Source organism: Aquarana catesbeiana, linkage group LG01 (genome assembly GCF_042186555.1).
Source record: "Aquarana catesbeiana isolate 2022-GZ linkage group LG01, ASM4218655v1, whole genome shotgun sequence".
Classification (NCBI taxonomy): domain Eukaryota; kingdom Metazoa; phylum Chordata; class Amphibia; order Anura; family Ranidae; genus Aquarana; species Aquarana catesbeiana.
The window spans coordinates 170488031-170509397 of record NC_133324.1 but is presented as its reverse complement, the minus strand read 5'-3'; the positions used below and the strand labels follow the sequence as shown (position 1 = coordinate 170509397).

General features: G+C 39.1%; 1 protein-coding gene across 1 annotated transcript in view; it reads left to right on the top strand.

Annotated features, from left to right (window-relative positions):
- Positions 1 to 21367, top strand: part of LIX1 (limb and CNS expressed 1) — a 265464-nt gene that overhangs the window by 177659 nt on the left and 66438 nt on the right. Inside the window, exon 4 of the mRNA XM_073624559.1 lies at positions 18321 to 18416. Coding sequence (XP_073480660.1) covers positions 18321 to 18416 — 96 coding nt within the window. The remainder of the gene's footprint in view (positions 1 to 18320; positions 18417 to 21367) is intronic.

Below are 21367 nucleotides of genomic sequence, written 5' to 3'. Positions count from 1 at the left end.
CTGTTTCTTTAAATAGTTTGTTTGGGCCAAGCTGGCCCAAGCAAACTATTTCCGCTAGAAAGTTTTTCATGGCTGTGAGTGCTGTATTACACTGTATTAGTATCAGCTACATACAGTATGCAGTTCTGTGTCCTTCATCAGAATGAATGAATTCTCATTTGCTGATGGGACAAAATCGAGTTAGGCTGAGTACTTGTCAACCATTCAGAGAAAGCCTTGTATTTTTATCAATGAATACAAGGCTTCCTCTGATTAGCTGAAGTGGAAATTGTGACATCATCTGCCTGCCCCTCCACCTTGGCCAATTTGAGGAAACCTTGTATTCATTAATAAAAATATAAAGCTTCATCTGAATGACTAAGAATCACTTAGTCTGACTCGATTTATCCCATCAGCCAATGGGAAGCTGTCTGTATTGCTGTCAGAACATAGCACTGCATACTGTAGGTTTGGTCTATTGCTGCATAGTGTCAGTAACATCTCTTTTGTTTGGGATTACTGTTTGTAAAGACATTGTGGGCATGGGTATTCCCCTGAATTAGTACATGTAAAGGTACTAAGTAGAGACTCCCTTTAAGTGGAGTTTTTTAAGGGATCGGTTTGCAATTGTTAAAGGAGCAGACCCGGAACATATTGGACAAATTCTATTTCTCAGTTTGCTTTCAAATATCTTGGAAACATTTCCATGACCACAAAAAGGAAAATATGGGTCATCCTGCTACCCCATAGGTCATCCTTCTAGAAGCATTCAACAAAAATATGAAGTTTACACTGAATATTGTAGGAGGGATGGAAGTATGCATATAAACTGATTAACATGTAAGCCACAATGGACCTTCATATGTTCATTTGTAGACATCTGTTTTTTGCAGCTATGTAAACAAGAGATTTTTTTTACATAGAGATCAATAACCTCTGTACAAACCATTGTTTATCTCCTGAATCTGAATAAAGAATTGAGGAGAGACAGAACTAAAGTCAGGTTTATACACAAAACCATACTTTACGTGATTCTGACAGATTTTTAGAAGTCTGCATCTCATCGTTCCATGAGCAGAATAAGAATAACACTGAGCATATCCGTGTCAAGCTTACTGACCTTCCCTCTAAATCAGAGGAAAGTATATACTCATAACAGAATAATAAAAAGGTTGGATAACATTTCTGGCAATTAAATTCATCTCATTAACAAACTCAGGTCAAGTTTTATCAGGGTCTCCTGCCAATCTCTGTTTAGGAAACATATAGTTTGGATTTGTAGGGTGTCAACAGAATGGTACACCCCTTAATTAATTCTATGTACCGTCATCCTAAAAATGCCTAATTAGGTACTGTGGTTTAGAGGACAATGTTCAAAGCTTTAGTATTATGTTTTCTTAGGTTAACAGTTACAATATAAGTCTCCCAGCAGAGTATTTGCCTATTTCATTTACATTCTCTATATCACCGTATCATAATGATCAATGCAGTGAGAGGAGCCATTGTAATCCTTCCCTTGTTAAGCAGTTCCTGTGAGGTTTACAGCTCATATAAGGAATTGGCAGTGTTTTATGTTTCTTCTGCATTGAAGTAATTTGACCTTGCAGTAATAACTGTTGGATAGTTAACTGTTTGCAAGATTGTATTTAACTTGTGGGTGGTGTGTAAACAAAATTCAACCACAAAGTAAATTATAGGTTGGAGGCTTTATGCTGGTGTGCATAAGGCCAGATGTATATACTGTACAGTAGTCTGCTACTGTAATGTAAAAATGGTAGACATGTCTTGAGGACACTATTCAAGGACCAATGTATCAAATTAAAGTGGACCTAGCATCAGATATATTTTTCATGGTAAGTGCATACATGCTAAGCAGTGTGTCAGTATAACACTTCCAGTTGCTAATTGCCTCTCACAGACAATGCCTTTATCTAGTTTTCTCTCCAGAAGAGTGACGGCCGCTCATGAAGAGTGCACGGGCGCCGCCCCCCATCCATGCATTCGGCCCCCTAATCTACATGCGGGGTGCCGGACGCATGGATTTCAATGGGGTTATTTTTTTTAAGCACATAATTAGAGCCTGGGGCTCTAATTGGCTTTAAAAGAGGGTGGGCTCGGGGCGCAGAGCACTGCGTCCCTGGGCCCACCCACTTGTGTGACAATATTGAAATAATATTCACTATTTTCTTCCCGATTCTCCTTCTGACCAATCAGGAAGCAGTTCCTGTGACCCGATTGGCCAGGAAGTCTTAGGACTCCCTGGCTAATCAGGTCTCAGGACACACTTCCTGTTCGTCCAGGAGGAAAATTACCGGCCCGGCTCTTCATTCCCCCTGACTCCAAAGGTAATGCCCTGGTTGCTGCTGTCCCGTCCGTCTCCCATGCGGGGGGGAGGGGGGTCAATCACCGCATTCTCGTCCGCCCCCTGCGGGTGGCGGGGGGTTCGATCGCCGCATTCACGTCCATCTCCGGGAGGGGTGCGATCGCCGCATTCCCGGCCGTCTCGCGGGGGGGTTTGGTGTTAGTTTGCCGCCCCCCCAATATATTAAGCACCATATGTCACTGTTCCAGAAGGACATTCCCATCTTTGTTAAGGCATCATCCATGGTCACATCTACATTTTGGGCTGCAATTCCAGTTTAGAGATAACACAATCATGTATATCCTGGTGCATTTGCCAATATCCTCTCACCTTGGAACTTGCTATAAAGTTACAATGTTGTAGATTTATCACTGGGGGAGAGGAGGCTGAAGAAAATGCTTACTCCTGTTTGTAGTAGACAAATTACATCATCTCAGCCCAGGTCACAAACTAGAGCACAAGGTGTGTTTTTAATGACAAAGGTGGAACTTTTCTAAGAAAAAGGCTACTGTTATTGTATATGGTGACTTGTCAGTAATTTATTCATGTAGACTTGCAAATTTATTATTATTATTATTATACAGGATTTATATAACAGTTTGCGCAGCGCTCTACAACATGAGGGAATTTACTAAAAGGTAAATTTTACCTAATGTTAAACTAGATTGTAGACCATAATAATTATTACTTGTCTGTATAGAAAATAAAGGACCAATAGAGGTAGAATTTGACTTTGCTTGCGGCGCCTATGGTAATTCCAGCCCTGTTAACAGTATAATGGGTCATAGGAAGGAAAACTGGATCAACACACTGAATAGTAGTACACTTAGAAGTACAGAAGAAATCCACTGAGAGGATTTGGGGGTTTATCAATAGCTAAAACAAACTGTACGTATTCCTACCAGAGAAAAGAGGTCCACTTTGCACAAATACCCCTGTTTACTAAACATACCTATTTTATTTTTTTTATTTATTTATTTCAGGTACTTATATAGCGCTGTAAATTTACGCAGCACTTTACATATACATTGTACATTTACATCAGTCCCTACCCTCAAGGAGCTTACAATCTAAGGGTCCCTAACTCACATTCATACATACTAGGGACAATTTAGACAGGATCCAATTAACCTACCAGCATGTCTTTGGAGCGTGGAAGGAAACCCACACAGGCACAGGGAGAACATGCAAACTCCAGGCAGGTAGTGTCGTGGTTGGGATTCGAACCAGTGACCATTCTTACTGCTAGGTGAAAGTGCTACCCACTGCACCACTGTGCCGCCCTACCTATAAATGTATATGGGAATCCAAATGTTGTAGCTTGCAAATATAGGCCAGTCAGTAAATGCTTCAGATACACTTTATTTGGTTCTAGGCTGAGAATGAAAGTCCTAATGAAAAGTTGCACACGAGTGTTGCTGTCCATATAGAAGTGATATAACAGAACAGAACATCCGAACAGGCAAAACATTCGGAAGAACACACGAACACCGTTAAAGTCTATGAGACATGAAAAATCAAAAGTGCTCATTTTAAAGGCTTATATGCAAGTTATTGTCATAAAAAGTGTTTGAGGACCTGGGTCCTGCCCCACTCGACATGTCTCAATGCAAAAAAAAGTTTTAAAAACCACAGTTTTTTCAGGAGCAGTGATTTTAATAATGCTTAAAGTGAAACAATAAAAATTAAATATTCCTTTAAATATCATGCCTGGGGGGTGTCTATAGTATGCCTGTAAAGTGGCGCAGTTTTCCCGTGTTTAGAACAGTACCACAGCAAAATGACATTTCTAAAGGAAAAAAGTCATTAAAAATTGATCGCGGCTGTAATGAATTGTCGGGTCTCGGCAATACAGATAAAACTCGCTGAAAAAAAGGCATGGGTCCCCCCCAGTCCATTACCAGGCCTTTTGGGTCTGGTATGAATATAAAGGGGAACCCCGAACCAAAATGTAAAAAAAAAAAAATTGCGTGGGGGTACTTTCTTACACCTCTGCTCTTCCTGGCCTGACGCAGGGGGCAACCTGTCTGATCATTTCTGCACAGAACAAATCTCTCTGCAAAGAACAAAGTGGGTCTGTAATATTATCTGATGGTTACATATATGTTGAATCTGCTAAGCTACAACATTTTGAGGAAGAGAAGAGTTTTCACTTCGTAAAGCAACTGAATATGGATGTACATGTGTCTAAGTGTGTGTGGACCATAATGAGAAACCTAAATAATGTGCAACCCCTATGCCCTGATAAGGCCCTTGCAGTTAACAATGATCTGCACCTTAACCTTGTCTCTCTACCCATAAAAAATGGGCCTTTTGCACCCTCCCCCTTTTTAATATTGGAGTTTACCTCTAATACCGAAAATGACCCTTAATACTTAAAGTGGCATTCCGGGCTCCTTCTGAAAAAATAAGTCAGCAGCTACAAATACTTTACCTGCCGACTTTTAATATTAGGACACTTACCTGTCCACAAATCCAGCGGTGTCTGTACCTGAGCCGATTTTTCAATCAGGCCTCGAGTGCTGCTGCTGCCATCTCGGCTTCACAGCCTGTTCCTTATTGTGCAAGCGCGCTGCACTTTGTGAATGGCCCGGTGGTGGGGGGAAAGAGGAGGGGGGCCAAACTTCCTGCCGAGTTAGCTAGAATTGGTGCAAAAGGGGGGGGGCAAATAAGCAGAGCTTCCACTTTTGGGTCCAGCTCCACTTTAATGCCCGGCTTTTGCCAAAACTTTTTTTTTGTTTTGGATAAATGGGAATATTTAGACACTTTCTCAGGTTTAAACTGAATAGATAGCACTGTCCTTATGCTTAAAACATGAATAACCTATACCATATATTACAATACCAATTACAAACATTTTAAATGATTTAGTCCTTCTCAGGTTTGCAGTGTTCCCATTGGGTAAATTGCCTCCACCTTACTGTCCCTGTAACAGGGAGGCAGAGGAACAGGAAGTTATGGTATGTTATATTTATGGTATATTTCTCCAACAGGAACAGGGACAGTTTTTATTGCCAAGTGTGCCTTTCAGCTGCTCTGACCTTTGTTGCCCTCATTTCTTAGTCTGGTGTTATGGGTGTAACTGAGACACACAGTGAGGGGAAATTTCACCTATGGAGTCACAAAAAGCCATAAAAACATAATGGAAGTTCTGACCCTTACTCAGTCTGTTCAAAAATGTGGCTGGAGTTGGGATTTTACCTAAACCTAACAGTTAAGTCAATCCTTTCCCTATCCTTAATTCATAACCTTATACATAACCTTCTCACACTCTTTAAGTGTTCCCTTAAAGCTGATTTATAGCCATCCAGAAAATGCTATAGTATGGTTGTCATAGGTCTGAAGAGCCAACCCCCGATAAAATAGAATTTAAATAAACCAGCACATAATAAATTCTGCAGAGGAAAACAACCACCTAGGCACAGAACATGGAACGTAGCTCAGAATACATAGAAAATAGTCTAAAATGTTGGGAGTAGTTGTAAAACTGTATTAATTATATGTATTTATCATAGTCATCAAAATACAATATTTTGAATGATAGTGGTCCTGTAAATTAATATGAACAAATTGCATGGTTTGGTTCTTTTAATTTCTTTTATGGTACATTGTGTATTACATTAAATAGCAGACGCTGCACTTTACGGAAATCTCAGAAGTTATAGACCAAGCAGAGCAAATTTTGATGTGCAGTAAGTTAAGCAAAGATGTAATTTATATGTAGCATTACATTTATATAGTTATATGTTACATTGCTTAGTAGCAGATCAGCTTCTGACAACACAGACAAAAACTTTTCTTATAATGTCTTACAATGGGTGTGTAGAATATATACTGAGCTGTTGCAATTATTGTTAGGTTGTGCGCCCTTCGGCTAGTATTTTTTCAACTCAAAATGCATCTGAAAATTTATAGCATCTCAATCCAGCCACATTAACACTGCGCTGCTGAAATATTTATGCTGGCTTTTAGATATCCCAGAGGAAAGTCGCGCCCACAAGTCTACAAAGTTTATTCCATTTAACCATGGAAATCACCATAAAAATGATAAATTACTTGAAATCACCATCCAATATCAAGTGAAAATAAATCAATGGCAAAACAAACTGTGAGTGTAACGTTTGTATTATGGCTCTCCTAATTCATTCCTTTGTGATATACAAGGCTAAATTATGATATGAGAATATATACATACCATACACAATGTTTAAATCAAGTTTATATGTATACCTTTGAGGCTCGGTTCACATATGAGCTGCTCACAGCAGGGGTCCGGTGCGTGCTGGTTCACCGATTCGGGCCTGATTTCAGCCTGAATTTGGGCTGAATTCGGACCTGAAACAGACCAAAACACGCACAGCGTTTTTCTGCAAAACACGCACAGCGTTTTTCTGCAAAACACTGCGGAGATATGTGAACCAGCTCCATAGAGAGCCGGTCAAAATCTCCTGCTATTGTGAATTGGATGCGGGGATCCTTCATCCAATTTGCAATGGTGTGAACTCAGCTTTACTAAACAGTAGAACACCAAGGGCAGTGGGTACTACTACAACAAGAGCTATACTGTTAGAAAGATTAGTATAATTCCCCTTTTTCGTGTTCAGGTTCAGGTAGTTCCAGTGAAGGTTACTGTTAATGTTACAGCATAACAAGACGTACTTGCGTACTTCCAACTTTGTGGCAACAGTATTGGGAAAGCCCTTTTCAGTTCAAGTATGTCTCTGTATACAAAGGCCAGCCCATAAAGATATGGTTTTACGAGTTTGGTGAAGGAACATGACTGGCCTTTGAAAAGCCCTAACCTCAACTCTATTATACACCTTTGGAGTGAATTACAAACCAGGTCTCATCAAACATCAATACTTTGTCTAACAAATAAGACCCATCTTAGAAACAATTAGGAATCTGAATTGAATTGTTAGGAGCAAAGATTGCCAGTGTACATTAAACACTACGTTACCTATTTAACTTTATGTCCTGACTCAGTTATTAGTAGAATACTCATGTTCAGAAATCATTTTTAAAGCTCACTGTACACGTGATCATCAAACTGTACAATCTTTTGTGCACACTCCTTTAGATTTACCAAACCTATGTAACAGTGGGATCTACCTAAAATATCCAGTCAGTTTGTATTCAATCAGTCCCTTGCACTGCATAGTTGTTGGAAGGTTTAATGCAGATTGTCCAACCAAATTGTAATGTGTCTGGTGAGCTTTGGATATGTTTAACTTACATGATTATATAGAGCACCTTGCCTGGTTGCAGGATGTCTATAAATTTTTTGACATGGCTTATAAGTTACTGTCACACACAGCCAAACTTTGACCCATACCAGTTTACTAAGAGTGGGTGACAACCCTTAGGCCCCTTTCGCACATGCGGACAACAGACATCAATGCATCTCTATGGAAAAACGGATGTAAACGGATGATTATCTGTTTACATCTGCCAACATCGGAGAAAAAACGGATTGGACAAAAAACAGATGTAAATGAACAGTCAGTTCAGCAGATGTAAAAAAACTGATGTAAAAAGGATGAAAAACGGATGTAAAAACGGAGTAAAAATTTGTGACTGAACTGATGAAACGAATGGTCCGCATGTATGAAAGGGGCCTTACAACCAAGACTGTACTTACCATAAGACACTAATGGGTCAGTGCCTAGGACAGCATGGTTAGAGCATGACAATTTCCTCCTTCTTTGCATCTCTGAACATTTGAAGATAAAAATTCAGCCAGAGAACTTTAGGGTAAGATACTGCAGGGGATATTGAGAAGAGTCAAAAAGCTTTAGTTTATAAAGCCATTTTTCCCTCACTTGTTTGGAGGCCTGAGTGGTCAAAAAGTAGTTCTGCATATAAATTAGACTGTATACGTCTCCAATGCCATATTATTGTGGTACTTTAAAAAAAAAATAATTACATGGCACAAAGGGAAGAGACGGTACAATAGGGAATCATCATTTAGATGTGTCCAGGGCATAATGATGTATGCGTACACTCCTTACCATTATTCCAATGAGAGCGATGTCATTGCAGTGGCAATTACAGCCCAACTTCAGCTAACATATTTTAAGCAGGTACAGCAAAAGGTTTAAACCATATCAATATAATAGACAATTATAAGCAACCCCCAGCAGTATTATTTAGTTTCTCCCAACCCCTGCAACCACCACTTCTGAGCTTTTTCTCATTAAAGAAAATGCAAACATTACAGATTCTGTACTTGCAGAATCATATTAAAATCGTTTGACAGAGTTACACAGCAAAATAAAAATTGATACAGTGCCTTGAAAAAGTATTCACACCCCTTGAAATTTTACACAATTTCCTTCAGAAGTTACCCAATTAGTGAATAAAGTCCACCTGTGTGTAATTTAATCTTAGTATAAATACAGCTGTTCTGTGAAGCCCTCAGAGGTTTGTTGGAGAACAAACAGCATAATTAAGGCCGTAGGAAAACACCAGACAGGTCATGGATAAAGTTGTGGAGAAGTTTAATGCAGGGTTAGGTTATAAAAAAATATCCCACGCTTTGAACATCTGATGGAGCACTGTTCAATCCACCATCCGAAAATGGAAAGACTATGGCACAACTGCAAACCTACCAAGACATGACCGTCCACCTAAACTGACAGGCCGGGCAAGGAGAGCATTAATCAGAGAAGCAGCCAAGAGGCCCATGGTAACTCTGGAGGAGCTGCAAAGATCCACAACTCATGTGGGAGAATCTGTCTACAGGACAACTATTAGTCGTGCACTGCAAAATTCTGGCCATTATGGAAGAGTGGCAAGAAGAAAGCCATTATTGAAAGCCATAAGAAGTCCCATTTTCAGTTCGCGAGAAGCCATGTGGGGGACACAGCAAACATGTGGAAGGAGCTTGAGCTATTTTGCATAGAAAATGGGCAAAAATGTCACTCTCTAGATGTGCAAAGCTGGTAGAGACATCCCCAAAAAGACTTGCAGCTGTAATTGCAGCAAAAGGTGGTTCTACAAAGTACTGACTCGGGGGGCTGAATACAAATGCACACCACACTTTTCACATATTTATTTGTAAAAAATTGTGAAAAACATTTCTCATTTTCCTTCCACTTCACAATTATTTGCCACATTGTGTTGGTCTATCACATAAAATCCCAATAAAATACCTTTATGTTTTTTGTTTTAACTTGACAAAATGTGGAAAATTTCAAGGGGTATGAAGACTTTTTCAAGGCATTGTATATTAATGCTATTAACATAGTGCACCATATATGCTATTTTTTTATTTTGCCCTCTTCAAAAATTAACAAGTCAATTAGGTTCCTTGACCTTAAATCATAATAAGTAACTGGTAGATGCACAAACCTAAGGCCCCCTCATGCTAACTTTCCATGTAACCCTAACATTAACTCTCACACTAAACCTTTCTGTTACCCAGTTCCTAGTCATAACATTTACCCTTTGTAATCTTAATGCTAACACTAATCTTCACACTAACCCTCCCTGTAATCCTAACAATAAAACTTCCTGCAACACTAACAACTATCTCACCACGTAATCCTAACATTGACCTTTACCTTCTGTATCCTATAATTAACCATAATACTAAAGCCTAGTACACACGATAAGAAAATGGTACAAAAAATACTGCTTTCAAAACGATCGTACAATATTCTGATCATTAGTACATAGCTTTTGAGAGCCGATCAGGACAGGTCGTGTGAAATTATCCGATGGGACAAGCATGAACATTTTTCTTGTATGATACCAGATCGCATGATTTTCATTTAACCACTTTCAGACTGCCCACCATACATATACTGCGGCAGGGACGGCCGCTCTGTGCCAGATCACATACCTAGTATGTGATCTGACCCTTCTGGGTCTGGGGCGCGTGCTGCCGGAGACCTGCTTCCACTGTGATCACACACAGCGGGAGCCCAGTGGCAAGTACTGCGGACTCGACGTCCGCCGGCACCTGCCGATTATACAGTACACAGGCAGAACAGTGATCTGCCTATGTAAACAAGGCAGATTGCTGTTCTATCAATAGGGAAGGTATTGATCCTGTGTTTCTGCAAAGCAGGAATATGGATCAATGCCTTCCCATAGTCAAAGCACCTCCCACACAGTGAGAAATCACAGACTAGGCACACAGTTAACCCTGTGATCGCCCCTGATGTTAACTCCTTCAAAGCCAGTGTCATTAGTACAGTGACAGTGCATATTTTAGCACTGATCGCTGCATTAGTGTCACTGGTTCCCAAAAAGTGTAAAAAGTAACAATTAGTATCCGATTTGTCCGCTGTAATATTGCAGTCTCACTATAAGTCGCTGATCGCCGCCATTACTAGTAAAAAAAAAAATTTAATTTAAAAATATATATATCATACATTGTAGACGGTATAACTTTTGCGCAAAGCAATCAATATAAGCTTATTGGGATTTTTTTAACAAAAATATGTAGCAGAATACATATTGGACTAAATTGATAAAGAAATGTGATTTTTTTACATTTTTTTTTTTTATTGGATATGTTTTAGAAAGCAGAAAGTAAGTTTTTTTTTTTTTTTCAAAATTGTCGTTCTTTTTTTGTGTATAGCGCAAAAAATAAAAACCACAGAGGTGATCAAATACCACCAAAAGAAAGCTCTATTTGTGGGAAAAAAGGATATACATTTTATATGGGTACAGCGTCGCACAACTTTGCAATTGTCTGTTAAAGTAACGCAGTGCCATATCGCAAAAAATGGCCTGGTCACGAAGGGGTGTAAATCTTCCGGAGGTCAAGTGTTAATCAGTACAGTTTTTATCTGAAAATACCATAAAAATATAACACAATACATACATCATTTCCAAAATTTTATTCTGACACATGAGAATTTTCGTAACTTTAGTAACCTCTTCATTTTCGATATGGAGACCAGCATGCAAAAATGAAGGGACGATCTTCCGATCATCCGATAATCTCATCATGTGTACCAGGCTTAAAGTGGTTGAAAAGTCATATGTATTAATTACTGTACTTTGATTCTCTATGTTTTAGGTTCCTGTTCAGCACAGTGTGTGCATTTTTCTAAAATTGTAATGCTAAATACCTTCTTTGCAGAGCTCTGCTGTTCTGTCATGTGACCTACCTTTGCTTCCCTTCCCAAGTAAATGAGTACAGTGGGAGGGGCTCAGATTTCCCTGTGATGAATGTAAGCTAGCAGAGGGAGGTCACGTGTCTGCACTGCAAAGAAGGTATTTAGCATTATAATTATAGGAAAACACACACTGTACTGAACAGGGACCTAAAACAGAGAGGATCAAAGTAATTAATACATGTTTCTTTACAAGCACTGGAGCAGCAGAGAATAAAATTAAACGGAGAGGAGAGGCAATCGGCTCTCACACAGACTACAGAACTGACAGGGAGAGAAGGAGGGGAAGGGGGGAGATGCAGAGATGCTGAGAAGATAGCTGGATGACGGGGGCACATAAACTGACCATGCTATCAGAGATCAGCAGCCAAGATAAACGTGGTCAATTTACAGAGTGGAAGACAGGCAGGATCAGCCAGGTATTGTACAACATAGAAAGGGACAATTGACATGGCAAGAGCACTATGCTATATCCCAAGCCTTAGAGTGATGGGAGCATGTTTTTTTTTAGGGTTATAACTACTTTAACCTTCCCTATAACCCTAACACTAATCTCTGCACTAACCTTCATGTACCTCTAACAGTAACCCACCCTGTAAACTTAAAGCGTTTTATTACCCCAACATTTCATATGTGCCTAATGTACCATATACTTATATGAAAAAGTATCCTGTTCTCTTCGTATTGCTTCCTTTGTGTGAAATCTAAGTGTTCCTGCCAGTCCCTCTGCTTTCCTATTAAAAACTGACCACACTAGGCATGGGAACTCAGCCTGCTTTCTTCCAATGATTGGGCTTGTCCTGACACGCCTCCCCCCCATCCCCCCCATCCAGCCTTTCACTGGGAAGCTCAGTGTACTTTTGCTTCTCCTCCCCCCAGCTCTTATGCAGCTGAGAACAGAGGGAATGTAATCACTTCTAAAAAAGGGGAAATACAGTATTTATAATGTTTTCTTTTTATCTATACAAAAATGCTTTGCTTTTCATTTCTATTTTAAACTGAATGGATTGTTTTACAAGGTGATTGTTTACAATCACATTAACCTCCCTTTTATTCTGACCCTAGCTCTCTGTAATGTAAATCCACCTCGTTATTTGTATTGGGATTGGCTGAAGACCTGTACCACCTGAATCTACTGTTTCACCTTTTTCGTGTAAACTTTTTGTCATACTAAACTATCCTAAAATAAGAAACAAATGCAATGCATTTTTTAATTATTTCATGAGGTGAGACACACCTTTATGTGCTTTGAAAGCCTTTTTCTATTTGGTTGTTGGACATTTCCATGCAATCCACTTTTTCTAAATAAAGCCAGAGTACTATTATACACACCAGTAAGTATTGACATCTGATAATAATGTCCAGGAATAAGCAGGTCATGATTCCACATATTGCTGAGAAAATAAATTAGGAGAGATTTCTTCTTACAGTATAAACTAAGCCAGTTGCTGTTTTATTGCCTATTCCGTATAAACAGAATATAATTATAAACAGGGTGTGTTCCAAATTCTATACAAAAAAATCCCTCAGAAATATCATTTGATGTCTTGGATATTGGCATTGTGTTTGACATATCTATGCAGCACTGGACCAGATTAAGGACAGGCAGAGGAAACCAATCCTAATGGAATAGAAGATCTGTATATGCAGCCTCTCACGTTTTATAAGACTGAATCTATGTTGTTCCAAAACAAGTTTTCACATTGCCGCCACTATTGGTTAATGGCTCTACAGTTTGACTTACCGTATGTTCTATTTAACTTGCCAGGAATATATTTCCCAATGTAGAATTGAATTTATAAAGCCACTGTAACAAAGTTCTTTTCATGTTAAACAACAAGTTGTGCCAAGGCCTTACAAAAAATCACTATTGCTCCCAAAGACAAGGCTCATCTGCCTGTTGCTGCCACTGTATATGATTGGACAGACAACACTGCTCCTATGAAAAGTTGACTATTAAAGGGAATTAAAGTGTGTATAAACCTTATATAAGCTTTGACACATCAATGTAAATCCAAAACTTCTGTACCTGGTGATTCATGTGTATGGCTCATTTTGCTTGATTTGTGATAAGAAAGGCAAAATTTGGAACCTTGTATCAGCTCCACAATAGTGGAAAAACAGTCTCCCATATTTTTTGCAGTATATATCATCCAGTTAAGGCTCACATACTTTTTTCAGGTAGTCTTGTGCTTCCCAGGGGTGTGGTGGTCACAGTGGGGTTGATTTACTAAAACCGGAGAGTGCAAAATCCGATGCAGCTGTAGATGGTGGCCAATCCACTTCTAACTTCAGCTTGTTCAAGTAAGATTTCACAAAAAAAAAAAAAAATGGAAGCTTATTTGTTTTTGTCGTGGACACTTGCTGCAGGGACCTTTTCTGTCCACATTCACCCTGTTAGTTTGTTTAATACATTTTAATTGAAAGATCTGGCCTCTGAAGCCGGACTGTCTGGTCACCTGGACTGCCGTAAGTGCTGTGTTAATTAACATGTTCATTATATAATTGTCAGCTAAGCTGTTGCTGGGGGGGGGGTGTGTAGCCATGAGCCAGCCCTACCTCGTTATCTAACCCCTTGTGTTAAAAAGTGTATAAAAAGGCTGTATTCTGTCCAATAGATCATTCAAGATTCATACAAGCTATTACCGGCTAGACTTGTATTCAATGCAGCTATAATAATATATCTCTTTGATGGTCGGACTGGAGGAAGCGGTATTACTGACAGAAGCACTCAGCGGAATGTGAGATAGGATCCGTCACAGTTTTCCTTGCAGAACTGCACCACATTTTGCACTCTCCAGTTTTAGTGATACAACACTAGTATGTTCCACGTCAGTGTTTTCCAATTACCACCATAGACCACTGGCAGCCCACAGTATTTCTGTTGCTGCTCTGCTGTTATCCAACCAGGTTCTTTGGAACAAAACATAGTAAAACCTTAGATTGTGAGTAACTTGGTCTGTGAGTGTTTTAGAAGATGAGCAAAATTTTGTTATAAATTTTAACTTGATAAACGAACGAGGTCTTGCAATATGAGTAGAATCACGTCACAACAACTGAGTATAAAAGAGAAGAGAGGCGCCTCTAAGTGTAGCAATATGGTTGCATTTAATGAAGGTACAACATTTAGGTTCGGTTCACACTGCCGCGACTTGGGATCCGACTTGTAAGACTCCAAGTCGCATGACATGTGAAATCCCATTTTAGTCAATGAGAGCTCTCTTAATTAGCACTACTGAAGTTGCTCCAACTTTAAAAAAGGTTCCTGTACTACTTCTATCCAACTTGTGCTCATAGACTTACCCCCCTAGCGGTATTCCCGAGTCTGGCTCGGGGTGGATTTTCAATACCAGAAGCGGTATCCCCGAGCCAGACTCGGGATTGCATCACAGGATCCTTGTAGAGGTTACTTACCTTGTCCCCTGGATCCTGCGATGTCTCCCCGCTGTGATCTGCGAGCTGCCATGTCTCGCTCGATTCACAGTGCCGAGCTCCGTTCCCTGCGAGCGTTGCGACGCACGGGGACAGAGTTCGGCGCCAAATTCAAAAAGTAAAGCACACAGTATAGATACAGTATACTGTAATCTTACAGATTACAGTACTGTATCAAATAATTACACATCCCCTTTGTCCCTAGTGGTCTGTCCAGTGTCCTGCATACAGTTTTTCTGTTTACTGTTCTTTCTGCCTGGAAACTGGAGATTGTCCATAGCAAACAAAACTGTCCCTTTACATCAAAAGTGGTTTTAGACCAGCTAGAAAACAGTGATAATAAATTAGAATCACATGCAGAATTGAGTGATAGTGATTTGTGGGGAGATCCGTCATCAAACACTGAAAAGTAATGACAGCGACAATTCTGCAACTGAGCAAATTTCAGTGTTTTTGATTTGATTACATTATTGAATAATTTTTATTATTATTATATTATTATTTGTTATAATTATTTATAGTTATTTATTATATTATAATTTTTTATTTAGTTTTTCAAACTTTATCATACCCAGGATGTCTACTAGACTCTTGTTTGGACAGATTTAAGTGAATTATTCCTAAGAATTACAGGCCTATAATATAAAACACCAAATTTCTGTGCAAAATAATTGTACTGCTTTCAGCATCAAAAATCTGAAATAATCATACCACCAGAGAGGTTAATGGAAGTTGCCTCAAAGTTGCTGTGAAGTTGTCTCGAAGTTGCTTTGAAGTCACATTGCTATAATCTTTTTATATGGACTATAGAGTGAAGGGCTTATGAATAAATGATTGTGGAACGAATCATCTGTTTCTTATGGGGAAATTAGTTTTGATATACGAGTGCTTTGGATTATAAGCACATTTCCAGAACGAATTATAACGTTTTAAACTGTATACAAAAATAAATCATTTTCTTAGCAAAGATGTTTGAAATCTTCAAACTGTCCTAACAACAATGTCAGTCCTTGCTACTTTTCAGGTTCAAAAGGCCCACAGATTTATTTCACGATAAAATGATTTGTGACAAAAATACAATATGATTTTTTTAACAACTAATATATGAGATATTTCATCAGCTTGCCTTTGGTAGAATGTGTATAGTGTATTTTAAAAGGAAAAAGAAATGGTTTGGAAACTGTTTTTGTTAAAATTGTTTCTTTTCGTATTTAATATGTTATATCTGTTTTTTTACTATGTATATAAATTATTTTCTTACTTTGTGCTTGGCCCTCACTTAGATACCACCGCTCATATTTATTTTGTCCTCTGTCAACATACTATGTAAATGTTTTCACCATCTCTAGATAGTTAATGTTTGGTGAATCTTACTGTATATTGTACAGCTAAGGAGTTTGTTTTTCTCCCACCCCCATTGATTGTATAGTAAACTTGACTATTTCATAGTTCTTCATTGATTGGCAACCTATGTCGGTCCACAAATATGATCTAAACATCATCCTGCTTTTTCCAAATTCACGTTCTTGACATGTCCCACAACCCTCTAGTGCTAGAGTATTCACAAACTTACTGAACGGCCTTATTGTTCATATAGCTTTCTTCCAAGCCGATCAACACCTTGTAGTTGTTCACCTTGCTGATAACTCAGCTGCCCCAGCCAAATAGAAGGCTTTTAAATGTGTGCTTTGCTGTACCCTTATTGTCCAATCCACCATATGAAAAGGAACGAACGGTCAAAATAGCAATTCTGCTCTTTGACATAGAAGCAAGTGAGTGATAAAGCCTCCAGGGACCTGTCGACTCTCCTGGCTCTCATTCAACACTTCACTGCCTTATGTGATCGGTTAGGCCAAAGCTACTAGAAACATAGAGGTTTCCTGCCACATGTGGTCTACAAGAACAGTGATAAACATGGGAAGATGTTGGCACTTTTTCTAAAAGTGAAACAAGTCTACACCTACAAACTGTGCCCACAGCAACCATTTGGTAGATTGATCAGAAGATATAGCCAAGGCCTTTCACTATTACTCATACTTTTCAATAGGTTTGATTGATAAAACTTTACCAGAAGGACAAAGATTTCTGGTCAATATAACAGCAGTTTTATGTTTCAAAGATTTTTATTGATTTTACATAGGAAGTACAACTAGGTACATGATAGGACATGATAATAAAGCCATCAAATAAGCATTTGTAACAAGAAGCATCAAGTAGGTACATAAGGCTAAGTAGCCGAATGACCCTGATCGCATGATGTTACAATGTACTAATGTTAGGCCCCAGGATCATGAGAACAGGATATATGTAACTATAGTATACAGAAGGGAAGAAAAGAATATGGATAATAGAGAAATGGATGGAGAAGAGGATAAGGGGAGGAAGGTACAAGGGGTGGAAGGGTAGACAGGAGTGTCTGAGGAAGTCCAATTTTTAGGAGTGTGCCATAATCTCTTAAATTGTCAGGAATGTATGGTCACAATATGCAGGCATATAATGGGGTTGATTCTCTAAAACTAGAGAATGCAAAATCTGGTGCAGCTGTGAATGGTAGCCAATCACCTTCTAAATTCAGCTTGTTCAATTATACTTTGAGAAAAAAAATTGGAAGCTGATTGGTTTCTGTGCAGAGCTGTACCAGATTTTGTACTTTCTTGTTTTAGTAAATCAACCCCAATGTGTTATTCTGGGCATCAAGACCTTATGGAATTTTTACATGGAATCATGTAACAGTTCTAGAAGCTTTTTGTTTGGCAACTACCAAGACATTTTGACTTATGCCACAGTGGGCACAGCTAATTTCTATGCCTTGGCTAAAATTTGTTTAGCAGCCATTAGAAATAGTGACTGCAATTTTCTAATCTCACTGGACTTACATAAAAATAACTGTCAGCCTGTGTTATAGTTTATTTAAATGAGATCTGAGTTGTTTCACAAATTTTCACAACCCATCATATTCTTGAACAATCAACATTTTCCCTGACAGCATGCTGATTGGATTAAGATGGAGTTACATACAGGCATACCCCACTTTTAAGTACACAATGGGATTTATTTACTAAAGCTGGAAAGTGCAAAATTAGGCTCACTTCTGCATAGAAACCAATGAGCTTCTAAACCTAGCTTGTTCAATTAGGCTTTGGTAATAAAACATGGAAGCTCATTGGTTTCTATGCAGAAGTGAGCCTGATTTTGCACTTTCCAGCTTTAGTAAATAAACCCCATTGTGTACTTAAAAGTGGGGTATGCCTGTATGTGGCTATAAATACTGAAATATGTTTCTCACACTAATTAGAACTGAGGAAACCCCTTGGAAGAGTGGTATGAAAAGACTGCATAATCTGGCTAATAAGATAATAGAAAACACAGAATAAATTGATTAGACTTCTTGACAACTTTTATGTTTTATGTTTCAGGGTAATATAAATGATGCTGATGACCCAAGTACAAGTATTGGTGCCTACCATTACATGCTGGGGACAAACCTTGGCAAAACAATGCTGGAATTTCAGGTTAGTATTAAAACAAATTATTTTATTTGTGATTCTGTAAAGTGAATTAGAAAATGGTTACCTAGGAATCCAATAATTATTTTTACCTGCAGTTTACCAATTTGATACATTTCATACATACAATTCAACAATCTAAACTTGTTTACAGAATTGTATATTGATATATATAAAATATTGAATTTGGGAACAATGATTGTTAAAATGAAGAAAAATACCAAGTGTTAGCTGACATAACCCAAGAACTGGATCTGGGTTTGTTTAAACTCATCTTTCCAATTTGAAGTAAAGTTGATTATTCCTCATTCAATTGAAGATGATGGAAACATGCTTGTGATGCTACTCTAGATCAGGGGTCTTTAAAATTTTAAGTACAAAGGCCACATTGTATATTTGACAAATATTCCCATCGATTTCCCCCTTACGACAGAGCCCATCCCCATACATCAGGGCCCCCATCCGTGTCTCCCTAACATCAGAGTCTCCCTTACATCACATTCCCTTCTTATATCAGGGTTTCCATCAGAGTCCCCCTTACATCAGGCTCTCCATCAGATTCGCCCTTACATCAGGGTTCCCATTACAGACCATAGGCAGCCTCTGCTCACCTTTATCCTCAATTTTTATGGTTATTAAAAAAATGACCTTTCCATTTCAATCTGCACTGCTATAATTGTCTGTAAAATTCAAAGCAATATCGCAACTTGGAGACTTTCTGTACATGGTCAGATACAAGTCCAATTTTAGGCACCCACTGCAATAGAAATTTTATTTTTGGTGAGATGCTCTCTAAAGGTTAATTACTTCTAAAAGGATGAAGACACTGCCACTTTTTAGAACACTGAGCGTGCAGCAGCTGATTATAATGAACATACCCTTGCATTCATAATCAGTACGCACAGGACATAGTCAAACAAACAGTTATTTCTTTAGACCCGCAACAGGTAGGAATCTGCAATAAAGTTTGATAAATAAAAATGTTATGATATTTAATACCCAGAAGGGTTTTTTCCTCAACAAAAACTTGACTCACTGCAGTTACAGTGTTGAGATAATCCAGGACTGCACTGTTCTGCTCCACATAGGGGAAAGCCCAAGCTAAGACTACCTCAATCAGGAGGTTAATAATAAACAATTTTCTTGGGAAAAATTGCAGTGGGCTGCATGGGGAAGTACATAAAACATTGGTTAAGGAAATGTCTGTAATGGTGGCGGTCTTCATTGAATTTAAATGTTAAAGATATAGGTGTATTCAGTTCTACAATGACACCATCTCAGGAACAAAAATTCAGTAGTTGTCTCTACAGAGTATGGTTCTCCCCTTTGTCTTGGTAAGTAACCAAGCAGCTGCTCCATATTGTAGTCCCATTATTCTGTCTAGCAGCTGAAGCAGCAGGCATGTTTGTGTTCATCGACAAGCTGGAGTGACAGTGCGAGGCCCTGCCATGGTGTGAGTTTAGGAAATGAATATAGAAATGACACAGGGTTCTCAAAGTTACAGTTTGAGAAGATCTGGTGTGTTTATTGCAAGTGGAAACAGGTGTATTTTAAGTTTTCCCTGGGTTTCGTAATCCCAGATCAGGGCCTCAAGTTTAAAAGCTTCAAAGTATCTTGGGTGGGACAGAACCTTCAATTCTGTGATTTGCTGGAGGCTTGGAGGCTGCGTGAGTACACAGGTGTGCAGGGTCGTTATAAGCCAAACCTGAGTATAGCTCAGGGCTCCCATTTGGAGACAAAGCCCTTTGAAGGACGGGGGTGCTTTGTGTGATCCTGTCTGGAGACCGAGGTGCTCAATCCGACAGACTGCACTCCAGGGTGGAGTGGTTCTATGTCTATATGACTAAGAAAGTTGAGGCAGCAAGTTTGGGAGGCCAAGAGAGGATCCGGGAGACTGGGAGACTGAGAAGACTGGGACAACTATGCAATTCCATGTGACTCAAGGAACCTAAGTTGCAGAGGAGAGAGAGCCTAGGGCTTCAGGAGAACACCTCTCTTGAGGCCAAGAGTGGGCCGTGCAGCACAATGCTGTATTTTGCTAAGTGAGCAAAGAGAACCAGAGGAGCTGAGTGATACAATCAGAGGGACTGGTAAGGATAGCAATGGTGCTGCTAAAGTGTAGCCAGGTGCCTTGGCTTTTTTTGCCTGTTTTGCTGATAATGCTTAGTGAAGCTACAACAATGTGAGAAACTTTTCTTTTTTTTTAAGTTTGTTTAATAACAAGAGGACTGCCATGCCCTTTAACTGCAGTTCAGACTGACATGACTGACTATAAAATGCATCTACCACATGAGCTTAATCACATTATAGCACACTGGGTTTTGTACACATGTAGCGGTAACAGTATAAGAGCAAGCAGAAATGTAGTTGGAGATCAAGCCAAAGTTGGTAGTCAAAGGTATCGGATTTGAAGTGGAGAGTGATAACGAGTGGATGGTGAATTGGCAGCCAAAGGTTGGTATCTGAGTAGTGGTAAATAAGAACGCAGAGGAGCAGTATCAGCAAAGGGCAATATACTGACATAAGCACAATAATCTGGCAAACAGTGCAGAGGCATGGCTTAAATGAAAGTTCATGAAAGGACCAAGGAGTTCAGCAAGAAACTGGGTATCAATAAAGACTGAGATCAGGGAACGAGCTATCCAAAGCTGCAGGTGGCTCAGTAGGAGGCACCACTGCCAAACATCTCTGAGTCCTGACAGATTTATTTCTGTGTGCATCTCTATGTCCCAGGGATGAACAGAAATTAAGCAAAATTCTTCACAACAGGTAACAAAAAGAGAAATAAAAACCTGATAGAGGATTTACTCCTTCCCTACAACATCCAAAAGTTTTGGTGATCAGATTTGGAAATTGTGTATAGTGGCCCTCTAAAAATTGCATTAATTGTTTGCTAATTTTTGTGGAAGCTGGGGCTGCATAAAGTCCTAATTTAACAAAAATTAGCACACACTGCT